Here is a 25,971-nt window from a genome sequence, read left to right as displayed (position 1 = left end):
AAATAAGTGAATGGTACTTGAATGTAAAGCTATTTTTCACTTCTTACAGCTAGTATCATTTTAGCAACACTGGGACTTCTATAAAGTGAAATTCAAATCTGAGTATATCTGTTAAAGACCAAAAAAAAAAAAAACAGTTATGTCCACATTGAGAAAGAATAAATAGCAAACTCACAAGTCAGGGTTTTGTATATCTAACTACTGTGAAAGATAATCACGCTTTAGCTTAAAAAGGCTCCCTGCTGTCTTGATTATAAATCAAGACATAGGAAAGGTTATTATGAGCCTGAGTCCCTACTATGAATTAATTGTAAAGATGTGTGAAATCAAAACGTATATTCATTTACTAATATGTATTGCCTAAACTGAAAGCTGGACATCTTTAATTAAACAAAGAAATGCTTATTTCTGACAAGTGTAAACAGAATCTTAATGAAAAGATTTTCTAATTTTTCTTCTAAACTCATACATTAACCAGCAATAGATCTTTGCAATAGCATAAGAACTATTGAAAAATATAACATGCACATCTCCAAAAAACCTGTTCTAAAGCCCAAAGCAAAGCAAAAAGAAAAAAAAAAAATCAATAGAAAGATTGTCTACTTATATCTCATTCATTAATCTTCTATTAATGTGACTAGCCCCGAATCTCAGAAATATACTTTCATAATTACCAAATTAACAAAAATAATTAAATGATCTGTACAGTTTTTTTTTTAAATAACTGCACACTATTAATTACACTGGTGACTTTAATGTGGATAATGCTAAGATTAGCTCCAAATATCATTAAAATATCTGGACCAGTTACTATCCGTGAAATAAAAGCTAATACAATGTTAACGTAAAACTCAAAATACTCAGTACTCCAGAGAATTTGGTAGAATAGTGAATAATTAACTTTTGTGAGCTGGCCAGCGGGTTTCAGATCACTGACTCCACACGGAAACTTCACAGAAGGCCCTGCTCTCTCGAGTCCCTAAGCTGCCCACTGGATGGCAGGTGGGGAGCCCCGTGGGGACGGTGTGCTAGGGGGAGTGGCAGGGGAGGGCGGGGCCTGGAGAAGGGCCTGTGTCAGAAAATGACCCAGGGAGGAAGTGCATGCATGTGTGTGTGTGTGTGTGCGTGTGCGCACGTGTGAGACAGGATGAGAACCGACACCCGTGGATGTGCTTGAAATCCTGAAATGGTCGGCTTCTAATTAGTGCCACGTCACTCCCCTCTGGTCACCATCTGCAGAACTGCACAATTCTTTCTCATCAAATAAGAAGGCAGTTGCCTTCATTTGGGGGCATCTCCAGTGGCAGTAATTAGAAGCTCAAAATAATGGATCCTTTTTGTTTTTTTTATTCCACAGTTAAAAAAAATTAGAGAAATAAGCCTTTGAACTTAAAAACTAAAGGTCTGTGCCTGTCAAAATCTTTCATTTTTAAGACAAAAAGACCAGCTCACCTGGGAACAAATAGCAACGGCACTGACGCTATGCAGTGTGCAAACGAGACGCGGACACACGCAGGCGGGGGACACAGCGGGGACACAGCACGGTCGCGACCTCGGCCGGGGCCGCCTGCCCCAGCTCCGCACCCTAGGAGGAGGCGGCCGACACGCCGGGTGTCCAGCCCATCTGGTAGGCCCTCTCCAGCGTCCTCTTGCAGTCCTGCAGGACGGTGCTGAAGGTGATGTGCGGGTACTGCTGCACCAGCTGCTCCACCGTCACCTCGTTGACCTGCAAGCGAACGAGAGCCGCCATCACACACGGGCACGTCCTTCTCAGCAGCGCCAGCAAGTGTCTGCTGGGAAGACCTGCCCTAAGTACTACATTCTACGTGGTGCTAGGTAGTACTAAGTTCTACGTAGTACTAAGCACTACTAAGTTCTGTGTAGTACTAAGTAAGTAGTACTAAGCACTAAGTACTAAGTAAGTAATACTAAGTTCTACGTAGTACTAAGTACTATGTTCCCCCTACGGTTTTTTTTTTTTTTTTTTAAAGATGTAAGGTATCGGGAGGTTAGCACTTTCTAGGAGTATAAATGAGCTGAAGTGTGTCCGTTGAAGGGTGAGTGCCTGGGAGGGGAGGCAGCATGAGACACTCTAATGTACCTCTGACTCTGCCACCCACCTGGCAGCTTTTTTAGGAGAGAACCATAGACTGCCAGAGAGGATGCACGGGACTCTGAATAGGAGTGCTGGGCAAAATGTTTATTTTTCTTCCCCTTAAATGTTAAGGTGCTGGCAAACCTCAGGTCCCTTCGTGGAAAAGGGCTGAAAATGTGAGGAATCAATCACTAAAACATACATGGCTGGCAGGTCAGAGATGGCCCCAATAGACCTTAACCATCAAAGACACCACCTTGATTCTTGATTAGACAAGGCAATCAGACAGGCCTAATTAAAACTAACACCTTTTCAATTGCTGTGCTGTGAAGGGATTAATTTGTCAATTATTTTTAAGCTGATTGCAGTTCATATCACAAAAGTAGACAGCTTCCTTCATCCTTCAGATAAATAAATGATTAACCTAAGAACCACAACTTTTAGGTTGCTTTATTTAAAATCTTTATCGAACACTTTGGCATTTTCAAATACAATAATGCTTCATTTATATTGAATAAGCTGGTCTGCAAGAAGGTTCTGCTGAGACACATTTTTGTGCTTCCTCTCCATGTCTGTCCACTACTGAAAAGATCAGGACCATCAGGAAAAACCTCAAACAATATCAGACCCTTGCAATTTGCTTTGAAAGCCAGCTTGGGAGTATGCTGACCGTGACATTAAGTCCTCTGCACTTTTCTGAAATAACATGGTGTTTTGTTAAACTATGTTACATGTAGTATTTGTTAAATTCAGAGTTGATATTTCCACATTGCACTGATGATGCTTATTTTTTGTCAGAATTTCTATTCAAGACTTTCTTGTACTGAAATCAATTGTTATTCCAAATTTAACCAAGCTATGCAGTTCAATCTTTTTGTGTTACAATGTATGACTTTTGTTTACAAAAACACGAAGAAAATGATTTTGAATAAAAAGAAAAACTGATATACAAATCAGAATTGAGAATATCAACTGCTGACCTTAAAAGGATTTCTAAGCAATATAACTTTTTTAAAAATTAAATTCTACCTAAGTCTAGCTTGAGTTGAGTCTGCTTGAATCAGTAACTAACAAAGTCTTGCATCACCTAGCTGTGCCTGTCTCTCTGGTACATCTTTGATATTATCCAATCACCTGACTTAATGTCAAGTTATCAAGCTGTCCAAGTCCTTTCTGGCCTCAGGACCTTTGAACCTGCCATTCTCTTTATCTGGAATACTTTTAAAGCCACCTCCCCCTTAAGAACCCCCTTCCCATGGCTAGTCCTCCTCATTCTCAGGTCAGTGTCATTTCCCCAGGGAGCTTCGATCCTTGCCCTCAGCCTGCTTCTCTCCTCAAATCAGGCGAGGCTTCCAGGTTATTCTCTCTTCCAACACTGCCTACTTTTTCTTCATGGTACCTTCAAAAGTCAGTTTATAATTGCTTTATTTAATGTCTGCTCCTGTTCCAATGTAAGATCCACAAGAACCATGATTGTTTTGTCATTCATGAGCCAGACTAACTTCTTAGTGAATGAAGGAGAAAACAATAACAAACTACAAACGAAAAACAGAAACCCAAGAGCAAAGCGCTGCCAGACACTAACCCACTACTGACCAAGACCAGCAACTTCCCCAAGAACCGTCCTCAGCACAGGGACTCGCTCCTTCAGGGAGCCTCCCCTGGCCACGCTGACCCTCGGCGCAGGTGCGCTGGGCACTCCTGCTCTGAACCCATGGCAGCACCTGCAGGCCTCTAGCTTCCGCGCCCTCACACTGCTCCAGTCATTCCACTCAACTCTCTTCTACCTGAACCAAAGTCTGGGCACCAGACACTGCCTTTTCTCTTTAATAAGACTACAGAGTTGTGTACAAAGCAGAGAAGAAACGTGGCGACTATAGTTGACCTTGGAGTCAACCAGGCACAGGTCAGAATCCTGGTTTCACTTCAAAATTCGGTTTCCTCAACTTTAAAAACAGGATAAAAGTACCGATGTCATAGGATGTTACAAGGATAAAATAATATGCCTAACACTGTGACTGACATAAAAAGTTCAAATGGTGGTTCCTATGAGTAGAGCTGATGTTCAATAAATGATCATTTACTGAATCAATTAATGCTATGGCAGGGTGACCAATTCTCTACAGTGATGTTCAATATTGTTCAACTTCTGAGATATTTCAGAAATAAACCTTGATAACTTACTCCTTGGAAGAAAAGTTATGACCAACCCAGACAGCATATTGAAAAGCAGAGACATTACTTTGCCAACAAAGGTCCGGCTAGTCAAGGCTATGGTTTTTCCTGTGGTCATGTATGGATGTGAGAGTTGGACTGTGAAGAAAGCTGAGCACTGAAGAATTGATGCTTTTGAACTGCGGTGTTGGAGAAGACTCCTGAGAGTCCCTTGGACTGGAGATCCACCCAGTCCATTCTGAAGGAGATCAGCCCTGGGTGTTCTTTGGAAGGAATGATGCTAAAGCTGAAACTCCAGTACTTTGGCCACCTCATGCAAAGAGTTGAGTCATTGGAAAAGACTCTGATGCTTCGAGGGATTGGGGACAGGAGGAGAAGGGGACAACAGGGGATGAGATGGCTGGATGGCATCACTGACTCGATGGACGTGAGTCTGGGTGAACTCTAGGAGTTGGTGATGGACAGGGAGGCCTGGTGTGTTGCAATTCACGGGGTTGCAAAGAGTCGGACACGACTGAGTGACTGAACTGAACTGAACATTAGCTATCACCACAGGGTAAGAAGCAACCTTGATAATATACTTCATATATAAGAAGAATCTATCTTAATGCTCTCTGGAGAAGAGTCCAAAACTTTTCTTAGTAACACAGTCCGGGTTTTCAACAGCCACTTTTAGGAAACCCTCCCTTTCCTTTACCTGATGTTCCCCCAGGCTGTGGGTGAGGTTACTTTCTTCCCTGCTTCCACAAATAAACTTAGAAGGAGGCCGGTCTCACTCAGGGAGAGCTGAAGTCACCTGGCCGAAGGATTTTCAGAACATCTCCCTCAAATGGCAGAGAAAGTAAATGTGGCCCAAATCACCTAGCATTCAAGAAACAACTGACTGAAAATAGCTGAAAAACAGAGGCAGAAGAGAAAACCTCTAAACCCACCATAAAGATGGGCTTGTCTTCTACAATACATCTTTTCTAATCATAGGCCTGTACAAAGTGTTACACCAAGGACTGACAGGCATTTTGTTTTGGAGGCCCAATTTTTATAAAGATAAAGTATCACCGTGTGACAGCTGCTTTGCATGAAGAGAGAGAAAATTCACCTGAAGCGAACTCGATACATGAAGATACCGATTTATGAAGTACATGAATTAGCTTCAGTTAGGGGTTAACTGTCGACTCTAGTAAAGACTCATGGTAGGGTTAATTTAGTCAGTCAGCTCTCTTAATGTGTTTTTATATCCCTGATTTACTGAAATTCAGTCTACCTTCTTCGGTTGCATAAAGCAAGGCCCACCTATAGCTGAGAATACACAGTGGGCTAGATTTCTGGCTTTCATAGGTTGTGGGTTAAAAAAGGACAGTCATCTGGTTTTGTGTATCTGTATAAAAAATGCTACAGGTAATCCTCTGTGGACATAATGTGTCTTCTAAGCAGTCCGTTTGCTGTGCTCTGCAAACTCCAGAAAATAAAGCAGTAGGGGAAATGCAAATCCTCCATTTCAGGGCTTTGTTGGTAGAAGCTATCCGGGGGAAATACACGTGTTCCCACTAGGGAAGGTTCTATCTTTTACTTATAGTGTCTCCTGGTGATAAGGTATGACACATTTTATACTGAAGCTATTTTCATTTACTCCTCACAAGTGTACACTATGCTCACCTCTTTGTATAGACTCCAAAAGCAGTTTGGTGCCTTAGAGAAAAAGTTGGGTGTAAGACATTGGGGCGGTCCAAATCATTTCAGCTCCTCAGGCCTACATATGCATTTCTGCAGACACTTTGTCATGCACAGCTCCACTTGCTAGAATGAAGAGAACTATTCTCTGTTCCAACTCATAAAATGTATGTAACATAAAAACAGAACATGAAGATGAATTAAAAAAAATTTTCCCATGATCCTTGGTTGTCTGTTCTTAATTTCTTTTTCCTTTGCTGCAAACTATCAATAGCAATTTCTATATTACACATAAGATTTGAGAAATGCAGTGGATCGTCTCAGAGAAATACTCAGCAGTGTCATTTGGAGAAATTACTGTGATTAAAGGGGGAAAAAAAGCATGTACTACAGGGTTTTTTTTTAAATATAAGAAAAATTGGATTTTATAGTTCTCTCCAAAGACTGTATAACCATAATTTACATTTTTAAAATTATTATAACTCTTTTTAAGGTAGTAGCAATTTGTCTGGTATTTTAATCTATTTTGAGTTAACATCTATTAGCACTTTTTGAAAATGTGAGGCAAATTGCTGTGCTAATTAAGGTAAATCATACCACAGTTTCATCCTATGGCTGCTGCTACTAGAGAAGGGTGAGAAGAGACTGGTCAGGGTTTCTGAGATTCAGTTTAACCTATTTACCTAAACTATCACCTGTTCCTTCACCTCCTTATTGACACTTTCCCAAGAAAATTCTAGAAAGTGTAATATTAGGCCTAAATTATCTCCCCAATGATACCTATTGTTAAAAAAAATACAATATCTGATGAAATCCATTGAAGAAACCATTCATTTTAAGTTATTCTTATTTCCTCTTTGACTCATGTTATAAAATAGAATGTATTTCGTGTGTCGAGGGGAAATATTTGGCACCGGAGTATATTAAAACTACACTTAAGAATATAATGATTTACTTAAAATCATTGTTTTAATGGAGAAAGTTTCCCTGAAAAAAGTGAACATTAGTCCAAAGCACCCCAACAATAAATGTATTGCATTTTTCCTAGATCGTAAGCTCCTTGACAGCAAGGAGTACATCAGTCATCTCCTTGTTTTCAGCCCTACACATACTATCTGGCACATTCCCGTCCCATCAGAATATAAGCTCCTGCTTCTCCTCACTGCCAAGCCCCCAGCAGCAGGCGAGCGCCTGGCACGCAGTGAGTACTCAGTGATAACTGGTTGGCTGAGTATTGCTCCATGAGTGTGTCCTGAGTAACCAGAGAGGCACGGAACAGTACCGCATCAGAAATGGTGGCGATAAGGTCACCTTGTGCCCAGACTGTTCGGCTACAGTGGGGGCAGGCTCTAGGAGCTTGACATTACGGCAGCTCCAAACTCCTCTAACCTTTGAAGCTCACACACAAGGTGATTCTTGGTGCTCTTCTCCTTTCTCTTCTTGCCATCTGACTCCACCAGGTACCTCTGTCCTGACACACTTTGCCCGGGCTTCCCAACACTTTTGCACAGGAGACCAAAGCAGCTCGCGATGGCAGTTCAGCATCACGAGCTGCTGCTTGCTGGCCATGTGGCCCCCAAGCGGTACTAAGGAAGTGCCGGGGCTATAGTGCATCAGTCGCTCAGTCGTGTCTGACTCTTTGAGACCCCATGGACTGTAGCCCACCAGGCTCCTCTGTCCATGGGATTCTCCAGGCAAGAACACTGGAGCAGGTTGCCATGCCTTCCTCCAGGGGATTTTCACGACCCTGGGATCCAACCCGGGTCTCCCACATTGCAGGCAGATTCTCTACCATCTAAGCTGCCAGGGAAGCCTTAGGCTGTACCTCAGATGGACTGGTGGCAGCCCTTCCTATTAGGGATGTGTGGCTCAGTACACTGGGGAGACAGTGCTGAGAAGCACGCTCATGGTGCCTGGCTATGTGCAGGTTCCCAAAGTTTTGCAGAAACCCATGATTCACAAGGTTTCACACTTCAGTTCGCAGCACCAGGGCCACCCTGCTCAGGATAGCAGACCCGGGAGGGCCCCACAGAAGACTGTGAAATTTTGGGACATTTAAGGTTGCTTCTGAGGTCACAGTTGTCTGGTGACAGGGGAACCGTGGACAGAGCGTCTGACTCAGAGCAGCGCTACCTCCACCTTCTAACTGCTTGGGCTTCAGGACCCCTGCACGCCTTCACTGCTATTGCGGGGCTCTTGTTTGGGGCTGTGGGCTGGTTTCATTGTCACAGGCATATTTGGCATTTATTGTCAGCTGTCCAGCGGTCCCTATCCTTTGTGGCTGGTTTCATGGGTGACAGTGTTTCCACAAACTGGGCGTGGGGGAAGGCTTCAGGCTGGTTGAAGCGCGGTCCATTTACTCCGCACCTATTTCTCCTACTGTCATATCGGCTCCACCTCAGAGCAACGGGCATTAGATCCTGGAAGTCGGGGACCTCTGAGCTACTGCCATGGGCAGTACAGTCCCAAACAGGGAAAAATTCTCCCACTGAAACCGCCGCACGCTCCCCACGGAGAAACACTGTACTCTCCCAGATTAGGTGCTCATGAGGTAGGATAGAAACCGAGGACATTTTTTTCTTCCTGGTTTATTTTGACAAAATACTTGAAAATAATTTACTTTTCATCCTAATGACCAATAAGGCAAAATGAAAGTACGTCCCCATCCTAATAAGGATGGAGGAAAAATGTTCAGTGAGCATCTACCATTTTCCAAGCATCTAAGCATGAACACTGCTGGTTACAGATGAATCGCGCCTCAGACAAAATCAGCATTTCACGTGGGGTCACGGCTGGTGAACGCAGCCAGGATGGGAATCCGGACCCGCAATGCAGGCACTCCGGGCCCCAGGGCCGCCCCACCCTGCACGCCGTGCAGTGGGTGCACCAACCGTCTCACCAGAGCCTCGCTGAGCACCCTCCTAGTAAATGGTCACAGACGTTCATTTTCCAGGTGACACGGGATGACTGAGGGCTACTGGAACACGTTTCAAAGTCCTTTACGACCTCTTCAAAATGGCTGCTCTGCAGGAATGTGAATTCTAACACATCTCCTTAATTCTAATGGATCTCCTTAATTCTAACGGCTCTCCTCTGGCCTGCAGAACATCCTGTTATGGAACTGTGGTTGCGTGAGACCCTGAGACATGGAGGAAGCATGATGAAGCTGTAGGACTGCCGTGGGCCTTTGAGAGGGCCAGTGACCACCCCACGCCATAACCCGGCGTTCTCTCTCTGCAGTCTCCTGTCCCTCTGGGTCCCAGAGGCAGATGGGCCAGCCTGGCAGGGACAGACCCCAGCCTTCCTGAGCAGAAAAGATGGACAATGACAACAGGGAGGGCAAAGCCTAAGAAACGCATTCCAGGGCGTGGAGAGGCGGCTGTGGGCAGAACTGGGCAGGCCATGACTTCCGCCAGGAGGGCTGGAAAGGGCTTTCCAAAATCGGGGGTGTCTGAGTGGACTTCGGAAGGACCCAGAGGTATCAGCTTTGATGCTACATGCATGAAATACACGTGTATTATTCAGGGGAGAAAGGACATGTGCTCAAGAGCGAGAAGAGCACACTCATCTGTCCTTCACTTTGTAAGGCAACGCTTCTCCAGCCTGTCCCACAAACTCGACGGGGTAACTGAAGCAGGTTCTTCTCTACAATGGCAGTGCTCTGAGCTCGATGCGGTGGTGGGGAGAAAATAGGCCCCCCCGCCCCCCGTTTCTGTAGGCCAAAGAGGCCCTTTAGGGCCCCCAGGGAGCTCGGGAAAGTGTGGCAAACAGCACAGGGGCCTCCTGCCTCCTAACTCTGGCTCTCCCCTCATGCTGATCTGCCATCCCTGCAGACTCCCCGGGCAGTGCCTCTCAGTGCTCACAGCCCCGCAGGCTGACTCCCAGCAGCCTGGGGGCAGCGTGTGGTCTCCCAGGCAGTCAGGAGCGGCTCAGCTCCTGGGACACGTGCCGGCTCTCCCTGCCGCCTGGCGTTCGCCGGGTGCCAGCAGAAATCCTCGTGGGCGATGCAAATGCAAATGAGACCCAGTTGCTCTTTTGCCAAGTGCCCACTGGCCCCAAGATGGGCATGTACTAAAATGGATAAAATAAGGGGGACGGGAATTTAGTAATACTTCAAATTTGCATGTCAATGAGATGAGTCATCTAAGTGCAGTGTAAAATACTTTACATAGGCCACTAAGGACAGAATGAGAGAGCAGACCACAGTGATTTTTCTCTTCAGGACCTGCACTGCCAACCACACACACCGGCTCTCTGCACGGCGGGTGCGTGTTTTCATGATTCTGTTTCCCTCCCTTTGCAGCAGGACACCCATGGCCCTGTCTGGATGACTCGCCACTTCCAGCCGACGCCACCTACGACCAGGGCAGGGAGGTCTGGGACACCAGGAATTGGATGCTGCTTCTACGGTCTCTCCCTTCATCTGTTTCCCTGGGGCTGCAAGCCGAGCTTCCCAGCAGTCCAGCACCTCAACAGGCAGGAGGAGGCTGCGGGAGGACCCGCAGCGAAGGGAGAGGCTGGGGAGGACCTCAGGAGGACTCTGAGCGTGAGCAGACGGCGCCCTCGTCTGCAGGCAGTCACGTGCCTTTCCACTCCGCTTCCTTCCTCAGCCAAACCAAGGTCTTTCTCCGAACCCCACGGCGACTCATACACAACAAATATCAATCTGTGTTTCCCAACGTGTGATGGATTCAACTGTGTCAATGATCCCCCCAAAAGAGAATTCATTTAAGAGGTCTCTGGGCTTCAGCCTCAGCAGCCGCCAAAGAACTCCAGGGACAGTTTTATCCCAGAAAATCTCGTGCAGTTACTGAAACTAGGGGATAACTAAGAACATCCAGAATACCGCACACACTGCTTAGGTGATCTTGTTATGTAACTTGTAGCAGAGGCATGGAGGTGACTGCTAAATCAAAGTAATTAACATGAACACATTCTGTCCACGTAGACTAAGGGGAAACAGGTGTTCAGCCTAGAAAAAACATTTCTCAGTGGATTTCCTACGAAGTCAAAATGTCTCGGGTTTAACTCACAAAAATTTTTAAGTTAAAAAAAGAAATTAAACTGTGTCTGCAACCAAGAATACAAACAAGAATACAGTGGTTCCCGGTCCAACTGCTGATTAGAACCACCTGGGGAACCTTTGAAAAAACGTCTCAGTGGCCCAATCATATCCCAGACCAAATGCATGCCAGTCTTGGAGGAATGGGACCCTGGCATAAGTATCTTTTAAAGCCCTTGGAAGATTTCAGGGTGAAGCTCAGGTTGATTGATGAGATCCCAGAGACACAGGAGGTGGCCACCTGACCTTCCCAACATCTCACGGAGGGAAAGAGTTCCCTACACCCGGCTCACACAAGCACCCAGAGCTTTCTCAAGGACCACGCACGAGGTGGGAGGAGAGGGCGTACATGCCTGAGTGTCTGATATAATCTTAAGGAGAAAATGACTATCTTATTGGAGTCTAAAAACCACCCGCTAAATACGTGTGGTTACAGGCCACCCTTAATGCACTAGCCTCATGCATGAACCTCATGCCAAGAGCCCAGGGCCTTCGAGGATGTATTTTTTAATACAGAGGTAAGAAATATTACTCTTGGGTGGCAAAAAAAACTCATCCCCAAATCCCAAAGCATAGAAAGAGACAGACACTGAGGATGCGATGAGCCTGACAGAGGCAGGCTCACAGATTCAGTCAGCTCGGCCAGATGCAGTCTCTCCACCCAGAATCCTCGATGGTCGGAAGTGCTCTATTCTGTCAATATCACAACAGGCCTGGCTTCATGCTGTCTCTTTCTCGGGAAATGTGGGTTGCCTGTTAACACTAGCGTTGCTTCTACTCACCTGAGCTAGCATGGCGAGAAAGCTACAAGGAATCTGGAAGAATGGGGATCACAGAAGCGCCTGCAGCGCTAAGTGAGAATGGGGGCTCACCAACCTGAAGCCTCTGATTAGAGACCAAGGCGACAGGCATCCAGCAACTAGATCGTCAGAGAGAAAGAGCAGCGACGTTTTCACTCCCTGTTCCACTGAGCGAGCCTCCACCCAGAAGCATGTTTCAAGCCAAGTGGAGACTTCAGGTGTAGTCTGGGATAGGATGTCCTGAGGCTGCAAACCCATGGTACTGACCCATCGTGCAAGGCTGTGCATCGTTCATACAGATTTGCACGTGCTGCACAGGTAAGAACAATCCTGACATGTGTGGGACGCCTGGATGGACAAAGCCACTGGGGAAGACTTGGTGGCACCCTAAAAGACTACTTGAGAAAACCTGGGTCCCAATAGGATAATTAATAAACATCGTCACTGAGGGAGCAGTGAGTGTAACATATTTATGGGAACACATCTGTGTGTTTCTAAATTAAACTTGCACAAGTTAAGCTGAAAAACACAATTGAGAGAGAAAATGCTCAGAACCTAAAATTATGTTTTCTTTTGTGCTTAATGGCTTTCTTGATTTCAATTTTTATTTTCTTACATAAGGCTTTAGGGCGATGGTAATCACTAGTGGACACCTGATTAAAAATAAGAAATCTTTCTAAAACTGAATTTCCAGCAGGTAGAATTTACGGATTTGACCTGTTTCCTAAAATAAATTTATTAGCAGCAAAAATTTCTTCTGCATAAACAAGCGACAGTTTTGCCTTTCAGAAGAGAGGCTCTACCTGAATCAGAGCAGTTCAGGGTTAGGCTCTGACGGGTGTGAGTCTCGTCACACCGCAGATGTCTGAACTTCGTCCTTGACTGACCTGGGCCCCCAAGGCAGCACTCAGAACCCCCCAGCTACAGGGAACTGGTAGTAAATCCAAGGTGTCATCTTTCTTACTCACTTATTTATTCCTCCCCCCCGCTGTCCCCCGCCCCCGCCCTGCCAGCCCTGTCTGAAAAGTGAAAGTGAAATAGATACATTTTTATTTTCTGTCAAATGATCCAGAAGCAATGGGATCTAATGGTTTTCAAACTCACTTTTGGGTGTATGATACTTCTGCAAACCAAAGTAGTAAATAAGTAAACAAATCAAATAGATAAGCCAAGCAGATAAAGCAGTCAAACTGGGGTCACTGCGGCTGCTGTTAGGTGCCGGGACAGGCCCTCTGGCCTCCTAGCCACCCTGTCATCCCTAAGAGGCTCGCAGGCATCTCCTCGGGACCCCAGGGCCGGACAGAGCGCAGGTGGGGACAACCCGAAAGGCACCTGTCTGCCGTCCACCGCGTGTTCGTTTAGCATCTGCTACGCACCAGCCACTGTGGCAGGCCCTGGCTGTACAGCACAGGCTAGGACCCCACAGTCCTTCCATTCTTAGGAGGAGGGCGTCCTGGGGATGAGGATGGAAGAACCCACCACCACCAGAAGCAAGGGCTAACACGCATGACTTTCTTCATGGAAGGAACTTACAGGCACCGACTCCCTTAATCCTCCCAACAGCCCTGAGATAGGTGCTGCTCTCATTCCCACTTTATGGATAAGGGAAAGCAGGCGCAGAGAGGCAGCCTGGGAGGAGGCAGCAGGAGCCTGGCACCACGTGGGTGCAGCTGCTCCGGGATGCAGCGAGCTGTGGTCAGGGAGGCGGAGAGTGGAGTCGGTGAGATGGAAGTCGCTGTCGCCTGCAGCGTGGAAAGACCTGTCGGGGGTGGTGAAAAGTGTTCACAGTCGGTCCTTTCCGGGAACTGAACCATCGAGTGCCGGAAAGACAAAACTGCAAGGAGCGTCGCCGAAAGCCACGAGAGACCAAAGCGAGGTTCTTCACGCAGAAGAAACAGAATTTCTGGCACCCTGACGCCACTGTGCCTGCCCATTTGCTTGTCTGTCTTACCCAGCGGGCTGCAGGGTCTATGGGCCAGGAACTCTGACCTCGTTCACTGTTTTTTTCTGACCTGTCCCCTGTTACAGTTACTGGAACATAGTAAGGAGCCCAACAGATGCTTTTTGAATACACTGATAAAATATATAATAAACATTGGAGGCTGGGGGAGGAAACTGAGGCTTTCTCCTGAAAAACTACTTGCCCAGACATGGTAGGCCCCGGTAGCCTGGCGCCAAGTGGCTGGGTTTCGGGAGGCAGGTTGGGGGGCCCCCTTCCAGGGACCCGCAGACCCCCCAGTCTCTGGAGTGTCGGCAGGCGGCCCTCATTTCTACTTTTTGAAGTGAGAGGCTTAGGAGTGCTGGGGTCAGAGTTCCTGTAGGAACTCCCTGTTAATCTTTTCTATTTCTACATCAGAAAAAAACAATATGATCCTCCAACCTTAACTCTTTCTTATAATTACTTAAGCCGAATCAGAGTTCCAAGGAGATTATTTACTGCAAAGCAATAATGCTTCAGGCAAACTCCAACATAACATTCTATTTACCCCGCAGCCTTTGGGGAACAGCAGGCCTCCTCTTTCCTCCTTTAAAAAAACATTTCACCATGCATCAGTCCCACAAAAGGAGTAAGTAAGACACTAGCAGCTACTTGCACACCCCCTAAAAGGTTCCAGGGACACGCGGTCTTCCTTGAAGAAACACACCAGCCTGGAACTGATGGGCGGTCTGACTTGCCGAGCCCTTACTCTCTCTGTTCACAAGAAAGGACTTAGCCCTGCAGGTCTCGAGGTTTCGTCCTCCATATGTTTGACCGTCATTTAATGGATCCTAACTAGCAGCAGCAGCTATTCAAAAAACAAATTAAAAAAAAAAAAAGTTGTTGTCTGAGTCTCAGGGGCCTAGGTTTTCTTTGTAAGATCTGAGCATGTGAATTTGTATTCATGGCTAGAATATATGAACAGGGCAGTTCACATCACGGTTAAATATCCGATTCCAGGGCAGCCATGTATATACGCGAGTCAATAGGAACAGTCCCGGTAGCTGACACTACGCGCTTACAGACTGCATGACCTTAGGCTAAGTCCTTTATTGAAGTATCTCATATATCTCATAACCATCCCGTGGGGCAAACACGATCCCATTTTTCAGATGGTAAAATAGGCTTTTAGAGCTTAAGCTGCCCGAAGCCCCACAGACAGTCAAGCGAAGAGTGAAGAATTTGGGAACCTAGCGGTCTGCCCCTAGCGCTCACCAGTGTGAGCCCTGTGTGAGGTGCCGCAGCAGGCTCTCCTGCTTTATTACTTAAACACCAGAAAGGCCTTCAGTGACTGCTCGGGAGAACTTCAGGCGAGGAGGGCTGGAAGAGGCGGAGATGGGGCCTTGGCTAAAATGAGTGGAGAGATAACCTCTGAATTTCAGCTGATGTTTTTTCCCTGTTTCAATTACCAGGGATAATCAGGAGAGGGCTATAAAAATGTGTTTTAAAGTGCTCCTGTGTGGAAATCACTGGGAGAAACTGTTTTATCAGCAAAAGGAACAAGATGCTGATACTTCAAGCGAAGGACTCGAGTTCGGATTTTAGAGCCCCAACCACACACAACTCTCTGATTTTCACATCCTCTCTTGGAGCACGTGGCCTGGCGGGCAGCTTGGGGAACAGATATGTCTCCCATGACCGCCCTATCTGATATTGTCAGACCAGACAAGTGCTCCCGCCTTGTCAGGGGAGCACTTTGTTTTGTTTTCTTTGATAAGGCATACATTTGCGATCTTAAAATCCTGGCTCCTGGCAACCTGGAGACAGCTGTGGACATGCGTGGGCAAGGGCAGCCCCCGCAGGCACACGCTCTGTTTCACGGCTGGACTGCTACCCAAACAGTCCTGGACACAGGGCCCTGCAAATTATTTTTCCCCTAAACTGATTTTTCCAGTTAGTTCTGTGTATTAGTTACAGAGTCCTATATTATTTTCCCCGTAGGGCTTTCCTGCTCATAGCTCCTAAAAAAGCTGATGAAAACTCCATTTTCTCCGCAGAAATCTTTAGGCTGTTGAGGCTTTCTCTTACCATAATTACTTCCTGAAAAAAAAACAACGCAGTGGTCAATTCCTCCTGAATAATTTTACATTACATTGGGCACGCAAAACTTGGCTCTTGATATTTTAAGGTTGCAAAGCAGATTCCTGGCTTTAAGGAGCTGACTGGTCTCCCTTACTTTCTTCCTGCATTGACTGATCAATGATTAGATTAAATCTCTCCACCATTTCAATGAGAGAAACCCTGTGTGAAAACAAGGATTTCTTACGACCTAAAGAAATCATCCCTTATTAAAAGAGATCATCTGTTTTGCTCCTCAACTAAGCACTTCAGGAATGAGGGCAGGTGAGGAGAAAGGTCTTGGCAGTGGCAGTTTGATGAGAAATGAATTAATTTGATTATTTCCATGGTGTGTGGATCAATAATAGTCGGCCTCTGCGGAGGCCCCTGGCCTCAAGGCAGCTGGATAATCAATAGGATCACAGAGGCAACTCTCCTCCCCCAGCAGCCTCTCTGATCTTTTTTTGGGCGGACTCTTCACGCCTGTGTAATTCTAATTTATGTCAACTAGAAATCAAAGAAATTCCAAGAGGCTTTGGTCAGAGGACATCGGGGTGGACCTTTCAGAATCTATTTACGTCTGCTCCTTAAGTCGGGTGGCCCCTGTGGCCCTCCTGGCGCCCCTATGGGCCGAGGCGAGGCGGCTTCCCCGCAGAAGGGCTGCTACCTGCTCTGGGCAGAGGCGCACAGTGGGGTGAACAGGGGCTCCCCGCCCCCATCGACGACTCCGCAGACACGTGAGCGCCAACAAGCATTTCCAGCCAAGCGCTTTGCCAAGAGTGGCTCTCTCAATAATGCTCTTTAATGCTACCCCAGACGCTGGCATTTTCAAATCAAATGAACAGTGTATAAAATTAGTTCTGCATGAAGTTACAGAAAAAGAAAAAAAATATAGAAAGTGAAAGGGAGCTTTTAAAAGCTGCAGAACTTCTTCATCCAACTGCTTTTCACAAGGGTTTGGCATTTGAGAATTGCTACATTTATGATGTTATTCGCTGCTCATAATTCAGGCCCTCTGTCTCCAAACTTCTGTATTAACACAGGTTGCAGAGGTTTCCACCACGACATTTTATCACGGAGGTTTCCCAAACCAGCCGGCCTGCCTCTGGCCAGGTCTGGTTTCTCAGCCAACGCCACGCCACTGGGCTCCCTTGCTTTTCATCAACCTTGTTACCTCAAACATTTTTCATTAACCTTGAACACTGCATTTCCGTTGGCCCTACAGCTTTCCCAGGAACTTTTTTTTTTTTTTTGGTCCTTCTTAGTTTTGTTCTCCATCCAAACTGCCATGTAAGAAGTGAGGAAAATACCATATTATTAGAAGAAACAGATCTGAATAGAATCTAGAATTCACTGAAGTTGTGAAAACGACTTCCATGACCAAAGCCACTGACTGTCTATAATTGTGGAAAGCAGAAAAAAACATATTGCTCTTATTAGAGAGTCCCATTGGTTATACAAGTAGTTTTAACTAAATCACCAAATAAATGCGTGTTAAGTTGATAGGTGATTTCGGGTCAACTCTAATTCCCAAGGTCAAGTAAGCCTTTGAACAGTCTTTAAGAATATAAGTTCACCCCAATTCATCAAAGCCGTCTCACACAGCGTTTTCTTCTCTGCGCTCTTACAATGCACTGAAGTTTAAGGGATTAAGTGGCGTCGGCTTCAAACCCAAAGTAATGCCTCTAATGTGCTTATCCATCCAGCAATCGGAAAAGCTACTCACACAGGGGCTTCTTAATGTGCTTCCTAATTTTACAAGCACAAGGGGAACGTTGCATTTGTCTAACGACTGGAGGACTCCTTCCTAGGAGTCACCCATTGCTGCCAGACAAATTTACTGCTGTTGAGTTTAGACACTGTCTGATAACCTAAGTACATGCTGCTTTCATCTGCAAAGGATACATTTTCTCATTTGTTCTTTGTTTATCTAATGAAAGCATGAGGAAGAGAAACACTTTTTTCCCCCTACAACAGGTAACAGTGCATTCTGTTATTTAATTCTTCAAAAGCTCAAGTGAGGGGGCAAAAAAAGCAGACATTTTTAAAGTATAGCTTCCAAATCAAATATAAGTGGCCCCAAGTGAAAGAAAATAGAATCGGGTTTCAGCATTTCAGAAAAGCCCAGGATTGCAGAGCACCAGCCCTGGGATGTAGAGACGTGATGAAGCCCATCCGTCTCCAGATCAGGAGCCCACCGACCGCAGGCCTGCCAGCGGGGCTGGCTGTGGAGGCCAGGGGGTCTCTCTGCCCCCGCCTTTGGCTCCAGTTGGTGTGCAGAGAGGGGACAGAGAACTGAAGAAGCTTCCAGGGGCTAGCAGCTTAGATTAAGGTACATGGAGACAAGTGAGAGGCCCACATGAACTTCCTTCCTCCTGTCTTTGCTGGCACAGAGGACCACACGGAGACGGACAGTGGCTCGTTGCATCCTAAACAGAACTTCACTGTTTCTGGTTTCGGTTCTAATATCCTTTCCTTCACCATTTTTCTTCTTTCTTTCTTTTTGCTTTCCTGCCTATTTGAATTGTTTCATCTTTAACTCACCTTTGTCCCCCACTGCAAATCTATAGCTTCAGCCTTATGCCTGGATCAGTAAGTTGATTCCAAATACACTATCCCTCAGAGGCATCAGTTTCCCTTCATAGAGTGTGTTTAATATGCAATTATTGATCTATTTATGTAGAAATAATAATCTTAAAATTAAGTGAGGGAAGAGGGAAAAGTGAAATGGCAACATCTTTGAGTTCATGTCTTTCCTCTTTCTAAAGATTTCCTTTCAAAAACGGGATAGCAGGCAATGCAATTTTTTCTCATTTGCAAATTCAAAAATCAAGACCCAGGTTAGTATAATATTGTTGATGATAAGAATAATTAACATTAAGCATTTTATATATGACAAGCATTACTCTGAGGGCTTGATATATGTCCACTCATGTAAATACAGCATTTCCACAAGACGGGTACAGTTATTATCCTTGTTTTACAAAGGAGGAGACGGAAGCACTCAGGTTAACCTGTCTGAGCTGACACAGCTAAGTGCGGAGCCCAGACCTGCACCTCATCTCTGGCTCCAGAGTCCACGTCCTCAACTGCTACCTTCGGTTCTTCGCTACTCACATACTCCTTTGAGTCCTGATAGAAATTTAGAATCTGGAGATGGACAGTATAATAGAAATGCAGAAGACAGAACACTCACACTGGATTTCCATCCAACTAAACCAACCAGCAAGTACAGCTCAGTCGGTAAAGAGTCTGCCTGCAGTGCAGGAGAGCTGCGTTCGATCCCTGGGTCAGGAAGATCCCCTGGAGAAGGAAATGACAACCCACTCCAGTACTCTTACCTAGGAAATCCCATGGACAGAGAAGCCTGGTGGGCTAAAGTCCATGGGGTTGCAAAGAATTGGGCACGACTGAGCGACTAACACTTACTTACTGACTTAAATCAACCAGCAGGCTTTTAAGTGCGAGGCTCTACGTGTGCTTTGTGTGTGGTTTGGAAACTTCTTGTGTCCTCACAGAACCTCCCGTGTTTGGCCCTGAACTGCCTTAAGCCTGAGGACGCCAGCCGGCAGGGCTGGGCTGGCTGCAGCGGGCTGGACTGTGACAGCCCTAATTTGGACGAATTTGGATTTATGCAGAGAAGGATCCTTCCACTTACTGAAAATTGGCAAAATGCTGGTCAGCAAATACGTCTGAAAGGATCGTCTGAACTAACTGGAGTATAAATTCAGCTCCAAAGAGGGTGCTGATCTCAACAGGTCTAAAGAGCCTGGACTAGAAACACGGTGACTTCCGCCAAAGGTTGTGGGCACATGGATCCGGTTTTAAATGCTTACCCTTCCCTCTCCTTGCTTAGGGAGTTCATGTGCAGCAATTCCTTCAGGCAGAAGCCAAAGAGTTCTGCTGTCACTGTTCAGGGTTTCTAGAACACTCTGCCTGCTATGGACTCTTTCACTTGTTTTAAAAGGAGTCATTTTGAAGTGACAGGGTTAGTAGCAGTGTTTAGTTAGTAGTGAATTTTTTTTTTTTTTTTTTTTTGCTGAACAACTGTAACAGTTTTATTTCCAAAGGTGGAGTCCCTCCCTGGTCTTGATGTGGGAAGGGGGCCTTTGGCCGGAGCTGCAGAGCCGAGTGGGACCGGGTGAACAGGGGCAGCTAGCTCGGGAGGCTGGTGGGCCCACGAAGCCACATCACACGGGTTCCATCTGCAGCTCCTCCCCATCCACAGCCTCTATCTGGTGGAAGGCGGCATGGGAGCTGCCACCCCGGGGTCTCCGCTGTTGCTCAGTAATAAACTCAGTCAGCTTTCTAGGCTGGGCTAAGTATATAAAATCTCTCTAATCATAACTAACTGGAAAGGTCTGGTGTAAGTTGGGATTGTAAAACATCTGGAAAAAAGAACTAGGTCAATTAACAAAACTGACAAAGTGCACAGAGAATTTGGGCCATTCTTATTTGTCCCCAAATATGCTACATTTAGAAAATACACGTCCTTTGAGAGGCATCTATATTTAGCTTCATGCTCTTTTGCTTCATTGTCCCTAATCACCAATCACAAAAAGTAGCACACGTGTATAAATTGTTACAAGCTGCCAACATTTTCAGAGTGAGTAGCAGAGGTGGATCTTTTTCAAGGAAGCACCCCTTCTCTGGAGACAGTCCCTGGGGTGGGCCCCGGGCACTGGACACAGGCTTGAAGATCTGGGGTGCCACCCTGGATGAGGGGTCTAGGGCCAGTGCCTGGTCCTTCTGAGCTCTCTTTTCTCCCCTTCACAGTACAAACGACCATCTCCTATATTTGTTACCGGGGAAAACGTAAAAGAGACAAAGGGGAAAGTGCCTCTCCCATGCCTGGTTATCAGTACAGCTTTTGATCATCTTTATTAAATGCAGCCCAACTTCTCAAACTCAGGCTCACGCCTCTGGCCAGCTCCACTGACCTTTGGTGGGGCCTCTGGGACTGCTTCTCAACATGTGTGAAAAGCAGTATCTGAAGTGTGGAGATTCCCACCTAACACTGCCTCACTGGCCCCTTCTTGCCCCCCGAGGGCCAGAACACAAAGACGTTGAGCAGTGGAATCACACACTTCAGGCTGCGACAGAATCATCTGGCAGTGGGCTTTCCAACTTACTGCTGTAGGAAACTCGGAACCCCGAGTGTTAAGCCATGCACACTGCAGGGTGCCGTGCAAACACGTTTAATCATGGTCCACGGACTTACGGACAGAAAGCCAAAATCTACATTGAGTGTGATTGCTGTTTCCTTTCTGCATAAGCACAAACATTCATTTTTAAACAGAGATATTCAAAAATCATCTCAGATTAGTTTAGAAAACCAGGCAGCTTACCATGCATACCTGTAATAACATCAGATCAGATCAGATCAGATCAGTCGCTCAGTCGTGTCCGACTTTTTGCCAACCCATGAATCGCAGCACGCCAGGACTCCCTGTCCATCACCAACTCCAGGAGTTCACTGAGACTCACGTCCATCGAGTCCGTGATGCCATCCAGCCATCTCATCCTCTGTCGTCTCCTTCTCCTCCTGCCCCCAATCCCTCCCAGCATCAGAGTCTTTTCCAAAGAGTCAACTCTTCGCATGAGGTGGCCAAAGTACTGGAGTTTCAGCTTCAGCATCACTCCTTCCAAAGAAATTCCAGGGCTGATCTCCTTCAGAATGGACTGGTTGGATCTCCTTGCAGTCCAAGGGACTCTCAAGAGTCTTCTCCAACACCACACTTCAAAAGCATCAATTCCTCGGTGCTCAGCTTTCTTTATAGTCCAACTCTCACATCCATACATGACCACACAAAAAAAATAGCCTTGACTAGACAGACCTTTGTTGGCAAAGTAATGTCTCTGCTTTTGAACATGCTATCTAGGTTGGTCATAACTTTCCTTCCAAGGAGTAAGCGTCTTTTATTTTCATGGCTGCAGTCACCATCTGTAGTGATTTTGGAGGCCAGAAAAATAAAGTCTGACACTGTTTCCCCATCTATTTCCCATGAAGTGATGGGACTGGATGTCATGATCTTCGTTTTCTGAATGTTGAGCTTTAAGCCAACTTTTTCACTCTCCACTTTCACTTTCATCAAGAGGCTTTTGAGTTCCTCTTCACTTTCTGCCATAAGGTGGTGTCAACTGCATATCTGAGGTTACTGATATTTCTCCCGGCAATCTTGATTCTAGTTTGTGTTTCTTCCAATCCAGCATTTCTCATGATGTACTCTGCATATAAGTTAAATAAACAGGGTGACAATATACAGCCTTGACGTACTCCTTTTCCTGTTTGGAACCAGTCTGTTGTTCCATGTCCAGTTCTAACTGTTGCTTCCTGACCTGCATACAGGTTCCTCAAGAGGCAGATCAGGTGGTCTGGTATTCCCATCTCTTTCAGAATTTTCCACAGTTGATTGTGATCCACACAGTCAAAGGCTTTAGCATAGTCAATAAAGCAGAAATAGATGTTTTTCTGGAACTCTCTTGCTTTTTCCATGATCCAGCGGATGTTGGCAATTTGATCTCTGGTTCCTCTGCCTTTTCTAAAACCAGCCTGAACATCAGAAAGTTCACAGTTCACATTTTGCTGAAGCCTGGCTTGGAGAATTTTGAGCATTACTTTACTAGCGTGTGAGATGAGTGCAATTGTGTGGTAGTTTGAGCATTCTTTGGCATTGCCTTTCTTTGAGATTGGAACGAAAACTGACCTTTTCCAGTCCTGTGGCCACTGCTGAGTTTTCCAAATTTGCTGGCATATTGAGTGCAGCACTTTCAGAGCATCATCTTCAGGATTTGGAATAGCTCAACTGGAATTCCATCACGTCCACTAGCTTTGTTCATAGTGATGCTTTCTAAGGCCCACTTGACTTCACATTCCAGGATGTCTGGCTCTAGGTCAGTGATCACACCATCGTGATTATCTGGGTCGTGAAGATCTTTTTTGTACGGTTCTTCTGTGTATTCTTGCCATCTCTTCTTAATATCTTCTGCTTCTGTCAGGTCCATACCATTTCTGTCCTTTATCGAGCCCATCTTTGCATGAAATGTTCCTTTGGTATCTCTGATTTTCTTGAAGAGATCTCTCGTCTTTCCCATTCGGTTGTTTTCCTCTATTTCTTTGCACTGATCGCTGAAGAAGGCTTTCTTATCTCTTCTTGCTATTCTTTGGAACTCTGCATTCAGATGTTTGTATCTTTCCTTTTCTCCTTTGCTTTTCACTTCTTTTCACAGCTATTTGTAAGGCCTCCCCAGACAGCCATTTTGCTTTTTTGCATTTCTTTTCTTTGGGAATGGTCTTGATCCCTGTCTCCTGTACAATGTCACGAACCTCATTCCATAGTTCATCAGGCACTCTATCTATCAGATCTAGGCCCTAAAATCTATTTCTCACTTCCACTGTATAATCATAAGGGATTTGATTTAGGTCATACCTGAATGGTCTAGTGGTTTTCCCTACTTTCTTCAATTTAAGTCTGAATTTGGCAATAAGGAGTTCATGGTCTGAGCCACAGTCAGCTCCTGGTCTTGTTTTTGCTGACTGCATAGAGCTTCTCCATCTTTGGCTGCAAAGAATATAATCAATCTGATTTTGGTGTTGACCATCTGGTGATGTCCATGTATAGAGTCTTCTCTTGTGTTGTTGGAAGAGGGTGTTTGTTATGACCAGTGCATTCTCTTGGCAAAACTCTATTAGTCTTTGCCCTGCTTCATTCTGTATTCCAAGGCCAAATTTGCCTATTACTCCAGGTGTTTCTTGACTTCCTACTTTTGCATTCCAGTCCCCTATAATGAAAAGGATATCTTTTTGGGGTGTTAGTTCTAACAGGTCTTGTAGGTCTTCATAGAACCGTTCAACTTCAGCTTCTTCAGCGTTACTGGTTGGGGCATAGAGTTGGATTACTGTGATATTGAATGGTTTGCCTTGGAAACGAACAGAGATCATTCTGTCATTTTTGAGATTGCATCCAAGTACTGCATTTCGGACTCTTTTGTTGACCATGATGGCCACTCCATTTCTTCTGAGGGATTCCTGCCCGCAGTAGTAGATATAATGGTCATCTGAGTTAAATTCACCCATTCCAGTCCATTTTAGTTCGCTAATTCCTAGAATGTCGACATTCACTCTTGCCATCTCTTGTTTGACCACTTCCAATTTGCCTTGATTCATGGACCTGACATTCCAGGTTCCTATGCAATATTGCTCTTTACAGCATCGGACCTTGCTTCTATGGACCTGACATTCCAGGTTCCTATGCAATATTGCTCTTTACAGCATCGGACCTTGCTTCTATCACCAGTCACATCCACAGCTGGGTATTCTTTTTGCTTTGGCTCTGTCCCTTCATTCTTTCTGGAGTTATTTCTCCAGTGATCTCCAGTAGCATATTGGGCACCTACTGACCTGGGGAGTTTCTCTTTCAGTATTCTATCATTTTGCCTTTTCATACTGTTCTTGGGGTTCTCAAGGCAAGAATACTGAAGTGGTTTGCCATTCCCTTCGCCAGTGGACCACATTCTGTCAGACCTCTCCACCATGACCCGCCCATCTTGGGTTGCCCCAAGGGCATGGCTTGGTTTCACTGAGTTAGACAAGGCTGTGGTCCTATTGTGATTAGATTGACTAGTTTTCTGTGAGTATGGTTTCAGTGTGTTTGTCCTCTGATGCCCTCTTGCAACACCTACCGTCTTACTTGGGTTTCTCTTACCTTGGGCGTGGGGTATCTCTTCACGGCTGCTCCAGCAAAGCGCAGCCATTGCTCCTTACCTTGCACGAGGGGTATCTCCTCACCGCTGTCCTTCCTGACCTTCAACATGGGATAGGTCAACGTAATAACATAAGTATGTGCATGTATACATATATACCCAGGGAGAGAAGAAGAATCTAATATCAAGCTGTAAACGACACTGACGTGTAGGAAAGGAGTTCGACGGGCAACTCACTTTATCACATCTCATCAGCCCCAAGTATCTTAAAGACTTGCTGCTCTGTGCAATCAGGGTGGCTCCTTGGTCTGTAATCTCTTTACACCATCCAACGTCCACGGTCTCTATTGTCATGCTGTATCGCCCAATGGCTATCAGAGCTGCAAGGGGAGACAGAGGAGGACAGGAAGCACAAATGTCAGCAGCATAAGGGATCTCTATCTTATTATGACTATTTCTCTCATTTCCTCACTACATTTGTTCCTGAAATGTTGTGTATAAACGAATGTTTCGTAAACCAAATCCAATTTAAAATGCTTTAGGAAAGCATGCCCTATGACAGAGCCTTTCACAAAGTGAATAATCATTCCATAATTTCCCCTTTATTGGAACACAACCTTTTATCAGTTTTATTCATTACAAGGTTACCTGTACTTCCAAACATTCATATCTGTAGAGGGCATACACTCAAATGAATTACACATATAACATTACAGGAAACCCCAAAGGAATAATTAAATTTTACCCAAGATAAATTTAATAATTTTTAAAAAGAAAAACCTTCGGAAACACCATTTTGAGGTGTGTGATTCTGCATATGAATTTCTTTACCAGTTGGCACATTTTTTTCCCCATCTGTTCATGATCTGTAAAATGTAAGAGTATATAATATTTTTCACATTAGTCTTTCTTGAGACAGCTGGGAATTAAGAGGACGTTACACATACAGTTGAATTTAGCTGGTGCTAGCATTTGTTACGGAGAAGGCAATGGCACCCCACTGCAGTACTCTTGCCTGGAAAATCCCATGGACGGAGGAGCCTGGTAGGTTGCAGTCCATGAGGTAGCTAGAGTCAGACACGACTGAGCGACTTCACTTTCACTTTTCACTTTCATGCATTGGAGAAGGAAATGGCAACCCACTCCAGTGTTCTTGCCTGGAGAATCCCAGGGACGGGGGAGCCTGGCGGGCTGCCGTCTATGGGGTCGCACAGAGTTGGACACGACTGAAGCGACTTAGCAGCAGCAGCAGCAGCAGCATTTGTTATGCTGAATGTCCTCAGCGTATGGGAAGTCTTCCTCCTACTGACACAGGGAAGGAGCCTGTCACACAAACACTGTCCCCGCCCTAGTCTACTTGCCTCTTCAGCCTCTACCTCTACTGATACACAGAGGTTCCCCCCCAGCCTGTGATGCACACCACACATCACTG

At 45.6% G+C, this 25,971-nt stretch overlaps 1 protein-coding gene across 1 annotated transcript in view; it reads right to left on the bottom strand.

The window, feature by feature from the left end:
• Positions 1–1,439: 1,439 nt before the first annotated feature.
• FBXL17 (F-box and leucine rich repeat protein 17) overlaps positions 1,440–25,971 on the bottom strand; it is a 521,490-nt gene continuing 496,958 nt past the window's right edge. The window contains exons 8-9 of the mRNA XM_006067398.4: positions 24,777–24,919; positions 1,440–1,726 (exon numbers count right to left, since the gene is read on the bottom strand). Of these exons, the coding sequence (XP_006067460.2) occupies positions 1,586–1,726; positions 24,777–24,919 (284 nt within the window). The 3' untranslated portion in view covers positions 1,440–1,585. The remainder of the gene's footprint in view (positions 1,727–24,776; positions 24,920–25,971) is intronic.

The sequence above is a fragment of the Bubalus bubalis genome, chromosome 9 (genome assembly GCF_019923935.1).
Source record: "Bubalus bubalis isolate 160015118507 breed Murrah chromosome 9, NDDB_SH_1, whole genome shotgun sequence".
Taxonomy (NCBI): Eukaryota; Metazoa; Chordata; class Mammalia; order Artiodactyla; family Bovidae; genus Bubalus; species Bubalus bubalis.
Note: the sequence above shows the minus strand (reverse complement) of the source record. Positions and strands in the feature narration are given on the sequence as shown.